Source organism: Cyprinodon tularosa, unplaced genomic scaffold, assembly GCF_016077235.1.
Source record: "Cyprinodon tularosa strain WSP-4 unplaced genomic scaffold, ASM1607723v1 ctg999, whole genome shotgun sequence".
Lineage (NCBI taxonomy): Eukaryota > Metazoa > Chordata > Actinopteri > Cyprinodontiformes > Cyprinodontidae > Cyprinodon > Cyprinodon tularosa.
In genome coordinates, this window is record NW_024039783.1 from 55,233 (window position 1) to 73,450 (window position 18,218).

Genomic DNA, 18,218 nt, shown 5'->3' on the forward strand with positions numbered 1-18,218 from the left:
ACTGATGACACTGAAAAAGTCGTCGGCCGGGATCAAACCACAAAAACCTCTTTGAAATTCCCCGAAATAATCAGACTGTCTGTAAGAAACACAACGAATAAAACCAGGAATAGAAAACCTGCAGAAGCCACAAATACTGAAGTTTGACTCTCGGTTGATTGGAAAATAAGCTGCTGTGTTCTGCAGTAACCTAGATTGTTGATTACGCCTCATTCCCATTTCCCAGGAAACCAGAACTTTGCTCTGTCTCACAATCAACATGTTTCAGTTTGTAACAGAGGGTGGTTTATACTCCAGGGGAACTCTACGTTCCTTATAGATCGGACTCGAAAGAAAAAACTAATTCTCTACACAAAAAAGAAGGCTGGAACGACAATCATTTAGATAACATAAGTCATAAATCCATTGTTCCACAACTGCAAAAAAAAAGCATGTTGGCTTTTTCCATTACCTGTGGGTACGTCCTAACACACAAAAGAAAAGAGGAGAGCTCAGAGTTAAAGGTACCCAGTGTGGTGCCAGCTATGCCCTGACCGCCATTAGGAAGGTATGCAGCGTTATACTTGGCAGGAAAGGCCATTTCCAGAGGGCATTGTGTTATTCCCAATTAGCATGAGTCATGGTCTGGGCCTTTCCTAGTTTGTCTCAAACCAAGATAAAGATTTAAACACCATCCAAAAGAGAGCTGGCTGCAAATGTAGACAATGCAGCCCTCACAGAAACAAACCAAATGAAGGAGGGGGTGTTACTCCATAAGGAAGTCACAAATGGGGCATTTGGAAATGCCAATTTAGATCCAAACCCAATACATAGTGTTAGAAGCTACAACATTGTTTATTAAGTTCGAGAAAAATGGGCTAGACATAATGTTGGCAGTTTGCTTTGTGGTGGAGTTATTCTTGGCTGAAATACTCAAGATAATTCTTTTCTGAATGAAGCACAGAGTGGAGGGCGTTTTATGTAAAAACCACAGAAGATGTCATTACAACTGACTCAACAAACGGCCCAACGATTTTAACCCACGCAGTGCCTTTTCATTCAAAGACATTTTAATGAGAACATGAGCAAAGTCTAAACTCCTTTTTAGGGCTGCAACAACGAATCGATAAAATCGATAAAAATCGACTTTTAAAAGCGTTGGCAACGAATTTGATCATCGATTAGTTGTGTCGCGCGATTATTGCGTCATCCGCCGCGCCGTCATCACTGCCTCTTGACTGAAAGAGGAAGAAAAAAAAATATGGCAGAGCGAGTCAGCGCCGCAGGTGCAGTGTTGCCAACTCAGCGACTTTTCAGACCCCTCCAGCGACTATTTTTCAAAAAAGCGACTAGCGACAAATCTGGCGACTTTTTTTCGGTGTCACTGGCGGCTTTTGGAGACTCTAACGTGAAAGCATGCATCGTTCTTACTCTGCCGTGGGGCGCCTCCCCCTGCTCCCGCAGGAGTCCCTCTCAGCGCTGCAGTCAAAGCCTCAGCGTCCAGACTGCAAATGAGGCGCGCATGCACTGGAATTGACGGCGCAAATTGATCACAATAATTAAAATAGCCTGCGCTTTGTAAAGTGAAAAAAGTGATAACATGCAACTTTTTTCAAAAGAAATTAACATGGCACGGAACCACCATGTTTGTTTGGTTTTAAAGTGGGGAAACGTAACGTTAGTTTCTCAGGTAGCTCATCTGATGCTTTCCTTACCGTGTTAGTAGGTTACAGACAGTGATAAGGTTGGCTACTTATTTTACTTTTAATTTCATTTGAATTAGCTTAAGCAGCGTTTACATTTACTTTATAAATAAATTAACTTGCAAATTATGAGGGCAAGGCTTTTAAAGTTTAAATCTTCTGGCAAAGATAAAGTAAAGAAGATCCTGCAATTTATGGAAGTAAAGCAGAATAAAATCCAGCAAGATCAGTAATATGTCAATTAATTATATTTGCCACATTCCCATGTAAATATCTGTCTTTGGAGGATGTTTTCTTTAACACCCCTAGTTCTCTCATTTTTATTCCAAATACAATTTATAATTTGAATCACAGGGCTATTTTTATCTCTATGGTTCAGCATTTTCTCAAGTAGCAACTTTAACTGCTATACTTTCCTGTCTTAAAAGGCCGAACTCTTCTAGTCTAAAAAAAACTCATTTGTTGAAATGGGGCGGCCTATTGTTTGAACCCCTTAGGGGCTTTAAAAACAAAAATGTCTTTTTTTGCGCTTTATGAAACAAAGTAGCCTATATTTTGTGGATGTACAGCTACATTTCTCATGTAAGTTTGCGTAGTTTTAACACAAACATTTATTTTTCATATTGCACCAGTACAGTTAATGAGCAACCTGTACTTGTGTGCTTGTTTGTTCTGTCTAAAATGTTTATTTTGGAATAAAGAGGTTAATATAAAAAATATTTTTTGTCCGATTCATCGATTAATCGAAAAAATAATCGTCCGATTCATCGATTTTTAAAATAATCGTTAGTTGCAGCCCTACTCCTTTTACATTAAGAAAAAATTTGTGAAATAAAAAATATCTCCAAAAATGTGAAAAAGTCTAAAAAGTCATCAGCAACCAGGAACATCTGTTAAACTCTGATTTTTTAGAAACATGGTGATGGTAAAAATTAAAGAGTTAATAGTGACCTCAGTTTATAGGAAGTCATGTGTTGAATTAATCTCACACTGAAAAATCCAACTTATTTAAACATTATGTAAACATTATTCACTAGGAATTTACAGTCAATTAATCTAAAGCAATTCTAACAGAAGCAATACTCATTTAAATTATGCAATAAAATCAGGCATTTCTCGTAGTTGGTCTTCAATGCGACAAACCCCAAATTAAAAGCATTAGAAATGTCAGACTGCCAGACTGGGCAGCATCAAGAGACACAGAAGTGTCGGGATGAGCGGAGGTGGTTAAGGTGGTCAGGATGATGGAAATGAATGAATATGATATGATTAATTAAACCAAGTAAAATGCTATGCTAACTGGTAATAAAATACAAATCTGAAATTTTAATGCCTGACTCACCAAGCGGCATGTGTCTGAGGGACATTGTTTTATGTTGCGTTTAGTTTGTATACAGAAACGTAAAGTGGCTGTAGGAGCCAGATATAAGAGACTATAAAGACACCCCCTTATAGCTCCAATTTGTGCAGTTCCAATTCAATCCAACTTTATTTAGATAACTGCTAAAGTTAATCAGGATCTGAATGCTAGAGAACTATAACAGCACATCTGTCAGGACACGCCCACAAGAGTCTCCCAAATTCACAGACGTCGACAGTCGGAGCAATAATTAAATATATAAATCCCACAAAACCAGACTAAAAATGACCCAAGAAATAGAGATATAGCTGTAAAAGGCGTTCCACAGGAGCAGCATTATCAAGCCTTTTTTTTTTGTTTCTTATTTACTTCTATTAGCTACGGCTTTGTCTAGTACTTAAGCGTTACAGAGATAATTCAAACACTGTAAAAACAATCTAAAAATGAGTCAAAGTTTCTTAAAATAAATGTGTTTACCCTTAATTTGAGTTGGCCAATAATATGATCTCCCAATAGAAAGAGTATTTTTATGGTTAGAATAAGATAATTGGATATTATGCACTCAAAATCAAAGTGGCTTTTTGCAGTGTAAGACAAAAAGCAAAGACAGCTGTTACTAGGCCTGTCGCCTAAACGACAACAAGCAAGCAAATAATAAATTTATTTTAAATTTGTCATACGATTCATTTGTCATGCGATTCATTATCACTCAGTTATTTTATTATTTTATTTTGACGTACAAAGCTGGTATTAGAACACATTTGCACAAGCTGAACAAAGTGATTGATTGACTTTATTGATCTTACAGTGGAGAAATTCACTTATCGGCTCACTAGTCAAAAAGAAAGGTGCCAAAAGGAGGAAATAGGTGCATGGGGGATATACACAGTATATACAGGGTGTCCACATATAAATATATATAACAGCTGTAGTCTCTAATTTAACAGGATTATTACTCAGAGTTATTGCACAGGTTAATAAATGTAGGTCACATAATAGGTATTTATGCTGATGAAGATTCTCAGTCATCCAGGTCATAGTCATAATGAATAGGTATTTATGTATATAGTTATTGCACTGGGTATTAAACATAAAAAACAGGTTAATGTACAGGGTATTAAAATAGTGATTGCATAAGTTGTTGATATAGTGCTGCTGTTATAAGTCTGATGGCAGCAGGGATAAATTTTTACAAACAGGGTATAAAAGTCTTTGACTAAAGGAGTTGCTCAGGGTCTCTACAGTCTGGTGCAGAGGGTGGAAGGTGTTGTCCATGGTGGATGGAAGCTTGGACAGCACCCTCCTCTCAGCTGCTTCCAATATTGCAGGGAGCTTCAATGTTTTCCAGGCCAAGGACACCCAAACTTATGGCAAGATGGAGCGGGGACCCCCTAATTATATATATTTTATAAAACTGTGTTATATTAAACTGGTCCCAAAGTCACTCTATAACAGATAGCAATGTAATGAAAGTAATTTCTCCCTAAGATTATTAAAATATTTCTGATTCCTGGTTGATGGGACAGGTGTTGTGAATGTAACGGTGTCCAGCTTGAAAGAGCTCCTGTGTGTCGCTGAATGTGAGCATTGATGACTGAAAGACATCTTCTGCCTCCATTTATCTGTTTACTACAGTCTGTTGAATTCATGTTAATGTGGATTTAAAGATATTTCAATTAGTGGAAAAAATTGTATGGGGGAATATAAAAAAATAGTTTAATCAACAAAAACTTTCACGACTCCCATGCAGTACCTCTGTGGACCCTCTCTGGGTCGCCGACCCCTGTTGAAGACCTCAGCTCTATTGAGTCCAGCCCAGGACAGAAGTGGCTTTTCTCACTAGCTTGTTCAGTCTCTTTCTGTCCCGCTCTACGCTGCAAGCAGCCCAGCAGACGACAGCGTAGAGGAGGGCAGATGCCACAAAAGAGTCATAGAAGTTTTATTTCTATAGCGCCAATTCACAACATATCTCAAGACACTATACAGTTCACCAGATCATCCAGTCAGATTGATTCAAAGTTTTCTATCTAAGGAAAACCAGCTGATTGCATCGACTCATTGACTCTTCAGCAATCCCTCACACTAAGCATGCTTGTAGCGACAGTGGAGAGGAAAAACTCCCTTTTAACAGGAAGAAACCTCCAGCAGAACCAGGCTCAGAGTGAGCGGCCATCTGCTGAGGCCGGCTGGGGTTCAAGGAGACATAACGACATTTGCTTGTATCAGTCTTATTCATGTTCTTCCTTTATAGTCTAAAACTTTACACAAATGTAAATTTAACATGATAATTTTGACAAGAATGTAACAATAGTGTGCATTGAAGTTACATCTGTTCAACTCGCCATATTAACGCCAATAAAGCTTTTATATTTTAGAGCTAAAACTACTTTTTTTAAACATTTGAAAAATGATAAAAGTGATTAGAAAAAAAAAAAAAAAAAAAGTGCCCCATTAGCTGGATTGGATCTGGATATTATCCAGCCAAGTAAGCAATCTTTGCCCACTTCCTCTTCTTTTTAATCCTGGGGTGGAATGAAACATCCTCTTTACCTGCTGAACCAAACATCATAAAAGCACTGGTGGGTTTTTTTTTTTAGTTTTTTTTACATAACACTAATGAGGGTGGCTAAGTGGAGCAGTGGGTAGCACTGCTGCCTTGCAGCCAGAAGGTTCCAGGTTCTGGGGTTCTTTCCGGGTACTCCAGCTTCCTCCCACAGTCCAAAAACAGGACTGTTAGGTTAATTCGTTTGTCTAAATTCTCCTTAGGTGTGAGTGAATGGTTGTTTGTCTCTGTGTTGCCCTGTCCAGGTTGTACCATCACAGCTGTAGGTAGGCACCAGCACCCCTCATGGCCCAACTGGGATTAAGCGTGACAGAAAATGGATGGATAATGAGGTGCAAAGCTGCTTCTGGAGTCAGACTAGCATAACTTTATTCAATACGCATGACATCAGATTTGCATTTATCCCTTTAATTTTGTACAAAAATATACTTTAAACTACCTCAACAGGCGTGTCTCCCTTTATTCATGTACAAAAAAAAAATACAATTTAAGGACAGATCGCCATATGCTTCAAAAAACAATAATTAGTTTTTTGTACATGACTAAAGGGATACACGCCTGTTTAAGTTTATTTTTCATACAAAATGAAAGGGATAAACAAGTATTGACACCGGGTATGCTCAGCTGACGTAATATAGCAACTATTTCCAGTTAAGATCTGGACCTGCTGGAACAAGACCCAAGTTCACATGCCACTGCATGATCAGTTGTTTTTCTTAGAAACAACTGATTAGCAATATGTTGTAAAATTACAAGATCATACCACTGCAAAACAGAAACTGTTACTTTTGCCCGGTGTTAAACATTTGTAAAATAAAAAGACCTTTAAGATGAAATGCATAATAGTTCAAATATGAAACATAATCCTTAAAATAAATAATTTTATCAAGTTCATTTATTTGGGTAGACAGCAGGTCCCATGAAAGTAAGCAGTCCTCTGAAGCAGCACCTGCATCCTAACCTGAACAAGTTACCCAACATGTGACCCAGCCGGTAAAACATGTGATGCTCTCAGGCTGAGATTTCAGCTGGAGGAGCAAGAACAGAGGCTGCGTTAAGGCAGCGGAATTAATGTAAAAGCATTTACCATGCATTAGTAGGTCAGTGTTCGTATTATATAAAACAAAAATAAAAAAAATAAAAGACCAAACACGCTCTGCTCCCTGCATCGCCATGCACACACTAGTATCCTGGGGCGTGTAAACTAACAGGACTCTGTGTTCCAGGAAGCCAAGGAGTGAGGGTGGTGTCACCCCCCGTTTCTGATGCCCTGTCACGAGTCAGGGGCTGTGTTGACGGGCATTAAAGCAGCCTGTGGTTGTTGGTTAGTCTTAAAATGAGCTGGAGAACAGCAGGAGGGTTGAAAAAGGAAGTGCAACAGGATATGAGTTTATTGAGCATTGAAGAGTAAAGCGCTGTTTTATATACATTTCTAAATATTGAGATCAGCAGGGCTCCAGCTGCAGGTGAGCTTTCTATAATCTGTGATTGCGACTCCAGAGCACAGCCATCTGCTCCTGCTCTAAAAGTCTATAAATACACACCAGAGTCACGCACTGGCAAAACAACAACACACTTTCCTCCATAGAACCGGAGCTGAATCAGATCTGGGATCAAAGCGCTGACAACAAAAAGATTTATTCAAATAAAAAAGCCAATGTTGGATTCGTCATTTTTTCACGGCTTTCTGATTAAATAAAGTTGGTTTGAAGGAACAGTTTGTGATCTTTGATTCAAGATCCTTTCCGGCTCAGTGATGACATTCACACAGCAGCATGTAAAATATTCAAGACGGCAGATTGGAAAGTGGGGCGACGTATACTAATAATCATCTAAAATTAGACCATATTCCATAATGAGATCAAATGTTGATCCGGGGAGCTTAAAGCTAAAATATATATTATCCCCAGAAGTTAGGAAACATACAAACATTGGTGATGAGGAGGGTAGAAGCCTGGAGGGAAATCCCAACACAAGCAGATGGGATGAGTCAGATTTGTTACTGGAACATTCATATTTGATTCCCAAAGCCGGGAGCCTATGCACCATTCACTGACACCCACCGTTCTCCATGCGCTTTAAAGATCCAAGCCATCGTACATAAGGATGCATTCATTACAGGCACTGAGAGAGGACCACACTGATCGTAAACACACGGTTAAACTTGACAGTAAAGAGATTATTTTATAGACAGAGTTATCTAGCAATATCTTTCTGTCCTAATTAATCTAAAAGCAAACATTAACCTCTTTAAGTAATCCTCGCTTATTTTGCATACCCAAATGGAAAAGCAAATAACTGAGGAACTGTAAGCCCAAATTACATACTTGATACATTAATTGAAAGCTAACACCTTCTAGGTGCTGAAAATAATCTAACTAAAAGACAGCCTAAGCTGCATCAGTTCAGACTTAAACATTTGAGGAAGCATGTCTTCTTAGAAATATGCTAAGCATTAGTTATGACCAGCTAACGATTCTGATGAGAAAAAAATGGCTTTATGTGGCAATTTTCTCATCATGGAATATTTTATTCCTAATACGCTGGATTGCTTTTATTCTGAGGACCCTTATGGATGAATGGAGTACAAACAATTGAAGATTGGATTTATGAAATGGCTTCTGGACGCCTTCAAAGCTATGTTGTCGTTGCTGTTGTTTAATGTGCTTTGGTGCTCGCTGTGTCCATAAAATCAACTTGGTGGTTGAATTGTGGAGTTTTCTATCGATGTCTAACATGTGTTTATTGGTAAAAAATGTACCATTTTAATTTTTTATGCGTTCTGAGTCGTTAGTTGTAAACGCTATAAAAACAGTCGCTGGCAAACAGGTGGATTGAGAGGTTGATAAAACATGTTTTTAAATAATAAACATGTAGGACTAATTAAAAATAATTAGAAATGACCCTTTAGGAGTTTCAGAGCGATTTCATTTTTTCTCAATCTTCTGAAACATTTTGAAATAGTGCTCCCCCTACAGGGCATTGTGAAAACAGCACTGTTGTAAACACTGCCCCCATTCACCCACATAAGGCTACGGCACCATTGCTCTCAAAGCAGCTAGAAAAATGCAGATTGTGGTGAAATATCTGGGTAGTAATGCCCAATATCAAATTTATAAATAATGTAAACTAGTGCACATCAGCATTTTTTGCTGCAGCTTGCGCTTTTGAGATATGTGCCAGTCTGTATACCCAGTAAACAGTTTTATTCCTCTCATAAAATCAATCAGCGTCTGCATGTTTTATAGCAGCACAGTAAAAAAAAAATGATAATTTTAATGCCAAAGTAGTAGCACTAACAGAGGTTAGCACATACGGTACAAGTCCAATAACATTTCCATGTCTGCATAGGTTTTTGATCCTTGTTTGATGTCTTACCCCAGAGTAAGCGCCTTGCCCAAATTCTCTCATGTTTGAGCCCTGTCCCGGTAAAACCCACAACCGACTGTTAGTGGCAGCGGGAAAAGCTCACTGACACGCGTCTACTCTGATTAAACGGTGCGGCAAGCAACCCGCGTTAAAATAACCTTGGCTCTGATCGGCATGCTGTGGGAACACCAGAGCCAGGTTGACCTGCTAAATTATGTGACACCATTTAGCACAACATACAGACATCATCACACCGCGTCAGTCACTTCTGACCTAACAAGCAGAAACACCTGTTCACATTCAATAAACATGGAGCAGCTCTGGTGAGAGGGATTAAGACAGATGATAGAGAGAAACAATAAAGCACACCGACTACACTCTGGCTTCCTTACATGTTGCTCTCCATTGTTTACTTCCTTGATTTCTGTCGCACTGGTGACATCATCAACACTAACACAGCCGGATGGTGTCAGACACGCAGCCACAGGGGAACAGAGGCCACTCAGCTGCCAGCAAGGGGTTAGACCCAGCTTGTTTTGCCTGTAGGAAGGGAGCCAAATGCCGATTGCTAGCAGGTCGACCCATGTTAGCCCAATGGTTGCAGTAGGAAAGAGGTCTCAGACTGACACCGGACTGGTGGTACTGACAGTTGAAGGTGTAGGCATCGTCAGGTAGCAATGAGAGACCCCTCAATCCTCTTACTAACGCAATCTTTATTAGGCTACTACTTAGTAATTCTTTAAAACCAAAATCTATTTCTTTTTTTACAAATTTTAGCTTAAATAATTCTCTAAGTGGGATGTTTCAGCAAATAGCAGGTTTAGAGTCTGGATAACCAGTTAAGAATTGACTGCATTCTTATTAAAATCGATTAATCGATATTAATCCATTTATTAATCAATTTATTTATTAATCCATTAATTGAGGTATTGCTAACAGGTGAAATATATGACTAGTTATGGTGCAGATTGTGTACACACTATTGGAATGAGTATGTAGAACACCATCTTCCATCTATTATCACCATATCCAATGGCAGAGAGGAGCTATAGGGAGAGATTGCCGGTCAGAAAGGATGGTAAATGGCCTGTACTTCTATAGCGCCTTTTTTTGAAGTGCTTTACACTACATTCATTCACGCACACACAGATGGTGGCGAGCTACATTGTAGCCACAGCTCCTGACCACCATCACCACCTACTTCCGGGAGCTAACTTTTTCAGCTTCGGATTAAAACATAAATGTAGTCTTTTTGAGTTTTATGTTTTCCTTTCATGTTAACATTATGCTATATAGTGCGTAACACCACACTATATAGCATGTTTGTTTATTTAATGCTAAATAAACAACTTAAATGCAGATACACATGGTTTAATCCTATTTTGCCAGACTGCTCTGAGCATGTCCCATGATGAAGTCAGAAGCAGTTTATCGAGGAAAATGTAAAAAGCATCACAATTGTCTCAGAAAACTCATAAAACATTTTTTAAAGATGTGTATTAACATTCTTTAAGGATACAAAATAAGTAATTTTAGTACCATAACTGCATTATTTATGGACACCTGGATGTATATCTGTTCACAACAGATTGGGTAGTGGCAATTACTCAATTTTTTTATTTATTTTTTTTTATTAGGAAGTAATGTACCTTACAGTAGAGATGTGTGTCCATGTGCACATCCTTTGCACATTGGGTAACAGTTAGGGATGCACGATATTGTGATTTTGGCCGATATCCGAGATGCCGATATATTAAAACTCATGTAGCTGATAACCGATATCGATACCGATGTTAAAGCTGGACAAAAATAAGTAGTCATTGAAAATAGTAGTTTTGTTATCCATTTCTGACACTTTGAAAAATAATATACTCAAATATATTTTCATATGCTGATATCAAATTGATATTAAAAAACGCGGTATCGATCTATTTTACTTTCAAAATCTCATGAAATTTCATCGTTCTGTTACAAACTCTCGTGATATTTTCCAAATTCTTGTGAGATTTTGTTAGTAAAATAGATCGAACCCGCGTCAATATATCAATATATAAAAATATGGCAAAATTTTGTGAATTTTCGGGGATTTCATAGCATTAAGATGACATATAGATATATTTCATTAGTAAAAGAGATTGATATGGTGTTTTAAATGGCAATATATCAGGATATGAAGATATTGTGATATTTTAATGTATCAATATTTTTTCCCTCGTCTTTAGAAGTTTTTAAGTCTGTAAAAAAGAAGTTTTTGAGGAAGAAGAAGAAGTAGTATTTTTTTTTTTTTTTTGACTTTAGAAACTCAGAAACTGATCAAATATCGGGTTAAATATCGGTGGGGTGGCCGATGTCCAATATTCAGTTTTAAGGCCGATACCGATAGGGGGCCGATTATATCGTGCATCCCTAGTAACAGTAATTAACAATATGTACATATTGGCATCTTAACAATATTATGCAACTGGAAGACTTGAGAATAAGGCTTACAATCGACCTCCTAGGGTGTTTTTGTTAATTAAATGGTACAAACAGTACACCACACAGCTGGAAAAAAAAATTAGAAAAGTAACTAATTAAAAAAAAAATATAGAGAGCAAAATAATAAATATCGTAATAGTTACAGCTAAATAGCTGAGGATCTAATTTAGCTATAATTAGTATAAATAAAGCCACACAAGAAATCAATAAGAATAAATAAGAGAAGATAAAAAAAATAATAATAAAAAACAGGGGAAGGGAGGGGTCAATCAGAGGGAAGGGACTGAAGAGAGCGGTAGAATGTAAGAAAGGGAAGCCATTTGTCATAAAATTTATCAGGATTACCTTTCGCTGAATATCGGATCTTTTCCAACTTCAGAAAAGACATGGTGTCATTGAGCCACTGGGTACTGGGAGGGACTTTAGTCGACTTCCAGTGTAAAAAAAGGCAGCGTCTTGCCAGTAATGAAGTAAATGCTAAGATATATAATTGGTTAGAAGTAAACCGCTTATGCTCCTCTGGAAGCCCAAATATGGCAATGTTGGGGAGAGACTTTTATAACCACAGAAAGTATTTTTGGCCCGGCATCAAGTAATTCGACCAAAAGCAAGAAAGTAGTGGACAACAATAGAACAAATGGGATAAGTTGCAGGGTGAGGCATGACATTTGTTGCATTTATGATGCTGAGATACATTTGGGACAGTCGAGTTTTAGAAAAAGAACTCTAAAGAGTACTTTAAACTGAACAAGTGTAAGACAGGCGCAGAATTAATTGTCTTAAAAGCAGCGTCCCACCAATCACCCTCTAAGTTTACGTCCAATTCCTTGACCCAGGAATCCCTACCTTTAGTAGTTGGCGAGCAGTCAAAAGACAGAACTTCATTATACATTTTAGAAATGAGTGACTTTCTACGTGGGTCATGATTTAATAGCTCATCCCGCTGTTGAGTTGGCGGTAAGAGGGGGAACAGAAAAAAAAAAACAACTTTTAGCACAATGTCTAATTTGAAAGTACCGGAAAGGATGAGAAGGTGGGAGATTAAATTCTCCTGAGAGATCTGTAAAGCTGCAAAAAATATCATCCTTGTAAAACTCTTTAAAACATTACAGGCCTTTATTATGCCATGCTAGGAAGGTTGGATTTGTAAATGAAGCCTGAAATAAATGATTTTTTAGTGTAGGGGTTAAAGCAGATACTGACTTAAATTTGAAGTGCCTCCTAAATTGATACGAAATTTTTAGTGTGGAAAGGACCACTTGATTGTCTGTAAAACCAGAGAGGTTGGATTAAAACAGAATGAGATCTTATGAATGTGAGCTGACCAATAATAGATTTGCGGATCCTGGGAGCCTTTCCACATCGTAAGAAGTTAGAGACAGTCTGGTCAATTGTTTATAAAAAAACTTTTTTGGTAGGAAAAGCAAGGAAATTTGGGCGAAACATTCATTTTAACTGCGTTAATTCTTCCTACTAAAAAGAGTGGTAAACTTCTCCATCTTTGTAGGTCCATTTTAACTTTAGACGATAAAGGTGAGAAATTAGCAGAAAAGGGAGAATTTAGCGTTCTAGTAATGTTGATACCGAGATACCTAAAGCCAGTCAGTTTTAAATTAAAAGGGATATCTGACTAAGTGGCAATTACTCTTAACTGAAAACACTTATCATTTATTGAACAGTATGTAATAATTTCATATTTAAAGTACCCATTAAATTTGCATAGAGATTTTACTCACCATCCAACAATTTTTAATCTGGTGTTTAAAGGCAATCAACTTCCAATAGAACACAGGTGTATAAATTCAAGCACTAGGGTCATCCAAGACCTGTTTTACAAACATTATCGTGAAACGATGGGGTGTTAATAGGCTAACAGAAACAGCGTGGAAATGTTGATAGAACACTGTCAACCAAACCAGGGAAACATCCACATAAACTGCAGCTTATATTATATAACATGGCAAGGGTTTAGGGTTTAATACAGCAACTTCAGCCTACAATTGTATCCAAAACATCAAACAGGCAAGTAAAGGGTTCAGCGAAGAATAACTGCACAAGCACATATTCCGGAATGAGCTTAGAACTTTGAAAATAATCACACAGACCTCCAACTTATGTGGCCTCTATTCAGATTAGCTCAGACCAGTGCACAGAGAGAGCTTATCTGCGATAGTGTATTATTCCATGAATTGGCCGATTAGCAGATTAGTTTCAACCAATAAACACACACATTGTCAATCCTTAGTGGTCAATCGTGGGTATTTAGCCCGCCGCCAACTGTGTCATTTAGGAGCAGTGAAACCTTCTCCCATCGAGCTACCGAACCACCGCTATGCATCGGCAATCCTGAAACCCTGCTGTAGGTTTGTGGTTCGACAAAAAGGAAACGTACTTGTATGACTGCCTTCTGGCAAGTGTAAACTTTAGGTTGGAGGAGATTATGTTGGGATTGCTTTTTCACACGCTGGCACCTAATCCAGTTGAAAAGGAAAACTCTGAGAATTTTCGCATACCAAGTTACTGTTTGGACAATTCATGCTCCCAACTTTGTGGGAACAGTTTGGAGCTGGCCCCTTCACTTTCAACATGACTGTGCACCAGTGCACAAAGCAAGGTCCATAAAGACATGGATGACAGAGTCTGGTGTGGATGAACTTGACTGGCCTGCACAGAGTCCTGACCTCAACCCGATAGAACACCTTTGGGATGAATTAGAGCGGAGACTGAGAGCCAGGCCTTCTCGTCCAACATCAGTGTGCAACCTCACAAATGCGCTTCTGGAAGAATGGTCAAAAATTCCATAAACACACTCCTAAACCTTGTGGACAGCCTTCCCAGAAGAGTTGAAGCTGTTCTAGCTGCAAAGGGTGGACCGACGTCATATTGAACCCTATGGATTAGGAACGGGATGTCACTTAAGCTCATATGTGAGTCAAGGCAGGTGAGCAAATACTTTTGGCAATATAGTGTATCTTCAGATGTTTGAATTCTGAATATGAGCAGACTTCATTACATCACTTTAGCAGCATGTAGAACAATTTTTATCTGCTTTATATAAAAGGCAATCTGAACATTTAAAGCTTTTTTGGAATAAAATAGAAAAAAAGAAGTGTAAAAATGTGGCAGCTCACTTTAAAGAAAAGGAAAAACTCATCCAAGACTCTGAATTTAGCACTGAATTTTCTGTTTAATCGTTGAGCATCGATGGGGGATGATAATATGGCTAAACACAGAAACACGCTGGAAATGTTATAAACACTTCATCCCAACACAGGGAAACATGCACAGCCAAACACAAGGGCAGCAAAAATAAATACCCTTGATATAACCATGGCAGGGATTTAGGGTTCTAATAAAGCTTATAAATGTTCTTATCTTTTAGACCTTCATATCATTTGTTTCCAAAAACATCAACATCCATGGCAAGATAAAGAGCGTTACAGCGTTAAAGAAACTAAACTTGCACCAAGCAACATCTTCTTCCTGGAATGAGCCATTAAAGAACCTAAAATTAAACATATATCCACACCAATGCATGTTTATCTGTGTAGCAAAGACTTTATCATATTAGCAGGAAATTACATTCAACCCCAGAGACACAGAGAGAGCCATTATCTGGCTGATAACGTGTATCTTTAATCTCCCAGTGAAATTGAGCCAGATTTAGCACAGATTAGTTTTCAGACAAAGAATTAAAAAACAAACACATTTTCCAGCATCCTTAGTGGTTCAATGTGGGGCTATTTTTAGCCCTGGTTCTCTTAGCCAACATAAGTGCTTCATTTGAGGGGAAAAACGCCTAAGCACAAAACCACTTCTCCCCATTCAGCAGCTACACCAGCAACCCACAACCTGCTGAATGGATCGAATCCTGTAAACCCTGCTGTCAGGTTGTTTGTTTTTCGACAAAAAAGGAACACATCTCTGAGATTTCTCGCCCTTCCTGGCAATTCAGCAAACTTTTAGGGTTGGAAGCTTCCTTCTGCATTAACGAAACATTATTAATCATCACCACACCTAATCCCTAAATTTGAAAAAGTGAAAAACAAAAGATTCTGAGACATTTTCCTTATTATAAGTTTTCTGTTTTTGTCAATTTTATTTTTTTTAAAAGACACCTCAGGAGACACAGAATGCATCATCATTTCAGGAAAGGATTCTCGAAGCAGATCAGGATAAGTATTAAGTCTTGGAAAAAAACAACCAGACGCAAAGGCGGCAGGCCAATAGATGGCGCTAGGGCTCCCACCCACTGACCCAATGACCCTGATTAAGACATACATTATTTTTTTATGTAATTTAATTCTAAATTTAAAATATTTCAAAATATATTCATATATATTATTTGGATGTGCAAGATAAATACTTAATCTTCAATGACAAGTAAAGCTGTTTTCATTTTTTGTCAGATTGGTGACGTATTTCCATCCTAGAGCAAAAAACTCTTTGCCCCTATACTCTCATTAAAAGTTGTACATGTGCAGTAGCTTCTCTGCAATAGAGAAGGACAGGAGAGCTCTGGGCGCAGCTAAGCTACAACCTGAGGTGACAGGAAGCGTATTTGCTCACCACCTCCCGCCACATCACAGACGTTTGGCGGGTGATTGACAGGGTGAGTTGCAGGAGTTGGAGAGCCATGAGAGAGAGAGAAAGAAAGAAATGGCAGAAGAAACGTCCAGGAACTGGTTTAGCTACAAGACTAGGATAGCTGCATGCAGCGAGGCTAACGCTGTATTCTGTTTCCCTGCCTCCTTTTTCAGACGTCAGGATCTGCGCCATTTTTAGAGAAGGCAAAGAGGAATAAACAATCTAGGAATCACATGGAAAATAATAGAATATAGTCTACTTTTTCTAGATGGTAAATGGCCTGTACTTAAGACTTTGCCCACTTTGGTCAAGTCTCCTGAGTTGAAAAAGCGCTTTACTCTACATTCAGTCATTCACGCACACACTCACACACTGATGGTGGCAAGCTACATTGTAGCCACAGCTGCCCTGGGGTTTACTGACAGAAGCAGGGCTGCCGTGCACTGGCGCCACGGGGCCCTCTGATCACCATCAGCAGATAATGCAGGTGAAGTGTCTTGCCCAAGGACACATCGACACTGAAAGTCAGAGCCGGGGCTTGAACCATCATTCCTTTGATTTCAGGGCAAACTCCTACATCCAACGCCACTGGTCGCCCCCGTTTGTTAATTTGATGTTTGTTAATTTGCATAGTTGCTCTTAAATAAACACTTTCTCAAAAAATAAATAGCTCTTATATATTAAAAAAATCTAAAGCTGACTAATAGCTTCTGCAATATTAAACTGGTACATTATTTTCTTAGGCTTGTGACTTAATATTGTACTATGCAAAACACAGATTTACCTTCACAAAGCCTCAGAAGGGCAACATTTATGGACAAAAAGTAAACCTGTACATGAAATTATGTTTTGATTTTATAAAGTGTTTTGTTATTGGCATTCATATAAACATACTGGCGTGATAACTCAGTACTTGATCACATCTATTTTGAATTTCTAGCCCCCCTCTGAGAAAACCCCACTAGCCTCCACAGACACTTCCTTTACTCTAAACTTTATCAAAGATGGGATTTACTGATGTTTTACCATCCCTACTGTTAAACAAGAAGATTTTATAAAATGACATCTGGCAGGAAACACACAAGCATCATTTAATTTTTGTTTTGACAGCATAACATTCATCCATCATCATGGGGGACCACTTCCTGTTCTCTGGTATGTTGGTGAGCAGAATGGAGGCAGGGGGGGGTCAGGCCTTTCTGTTCTCTGGCCTAAATCACTTCAATGCACAGAAACTCAAACCAAGGCCAGAGGTTAGAGGAGGACCCGCAGATTAGCCTGAATAAAAATAAAAAAGGGGGTCATGCAGAAAAATCACCTGAAGGCATTTGTTTTTTAACCCAGATATATGTTTTGTTTTTTTTATTTTGTTTTTTTGTAAGGCTTATGCATGTTTTAAAATTGTTTCTAAAGCATGTGGAGAACTTTAACGGATAGTATTAGAAATTAATTGTTTATGTTCTGTAAAAGTGTGGTGAAAAACTTTATTTGCTCGCCATTCCTTGATTTTTGTTCCCTAAATTAACGAATTGTTTGCTTAACAAAAAATAAATAAATAAATAAATAAACCGAACATACTTTTTTAATATTAAAAAAAGGATCTCATCCGGTGTTGAATAGAGTTTGGAGTAAACTTTACCGACAGGACGAACAGCTGGAAGAAGTTTAGAGGCAGAGCGGCGTCCATCACTCCGCTGAGAACAAACAGGAGAAGCTGCTCACCTTTCGCTCCAAACAGCAGACCGCCTGAGAGAAGAAGCACCCAGAGGAAGAGAGGCGCCATGGCCGCTGGTTCTGTCGCTCGTAGACAGGCTGTTGTGTGTCGGTGAGCAGAAACCACAGCTCTGCTGAAGCTCCGCGGCGGTTTGAAAGCTGCTGATACTGAGGGGCTCGAGCGCTACTAAGCTCCCAGTAACAGGCGGAGGGAAGGAGCACGTGCGCATCAGTCCTCAGCCAATAGCGATCCCCTGTTCATCATAGCCCCGCCCATTTCTTCAGTAGGGATAAACAAAAATCAATACAAACTGAATTAACCTTGAAACCAAGGCTTTCAGGGGAAATTAGCTGTTTCAGTTTTACCATTTAATGACAACAATAATAATGGTGGCTTTAGTGATTTGCTTTTACATTTGAAAGTCACCTAATTCAGTACATAAGGTTCTTCTGTGTGTAATTCAAT

The 18,218-nt window shown here is 38.5% G+C and overlaps 1 protein-coding gene across 4 annotated transcripts in view; it reads right to left on the reverse strand.

Annotated features, from left to right (window-relative positions):
* The window catches only part of mfge8b (milk fat globule EGF and factor V/VIII domain containing b), a 43,904-nt gene extending 25,960 nt beyond the window's left edge, over positions 1 to 17,944 (reverse strand). For all 4 annotated transcript variants that reach the window (XM_038276124.1, XM_038276123.1, XM_038276122.1 and 1 more), the window contains exon 1: positions 17,762 to 17,944. In XM_038276124.1, coding sequence (XP_038132052.1) covers positions 17,762 to 17,822 — 61 coding nt within the window. In that variant the 5' untranslated portion in view covers positions 17,823 to 17,944. The remainder of the gene's footprint in view (positions 1 to 17,761) is intronic.
* Positions 17,945 to 18,218: the final 274 nt, after the last annotated feature.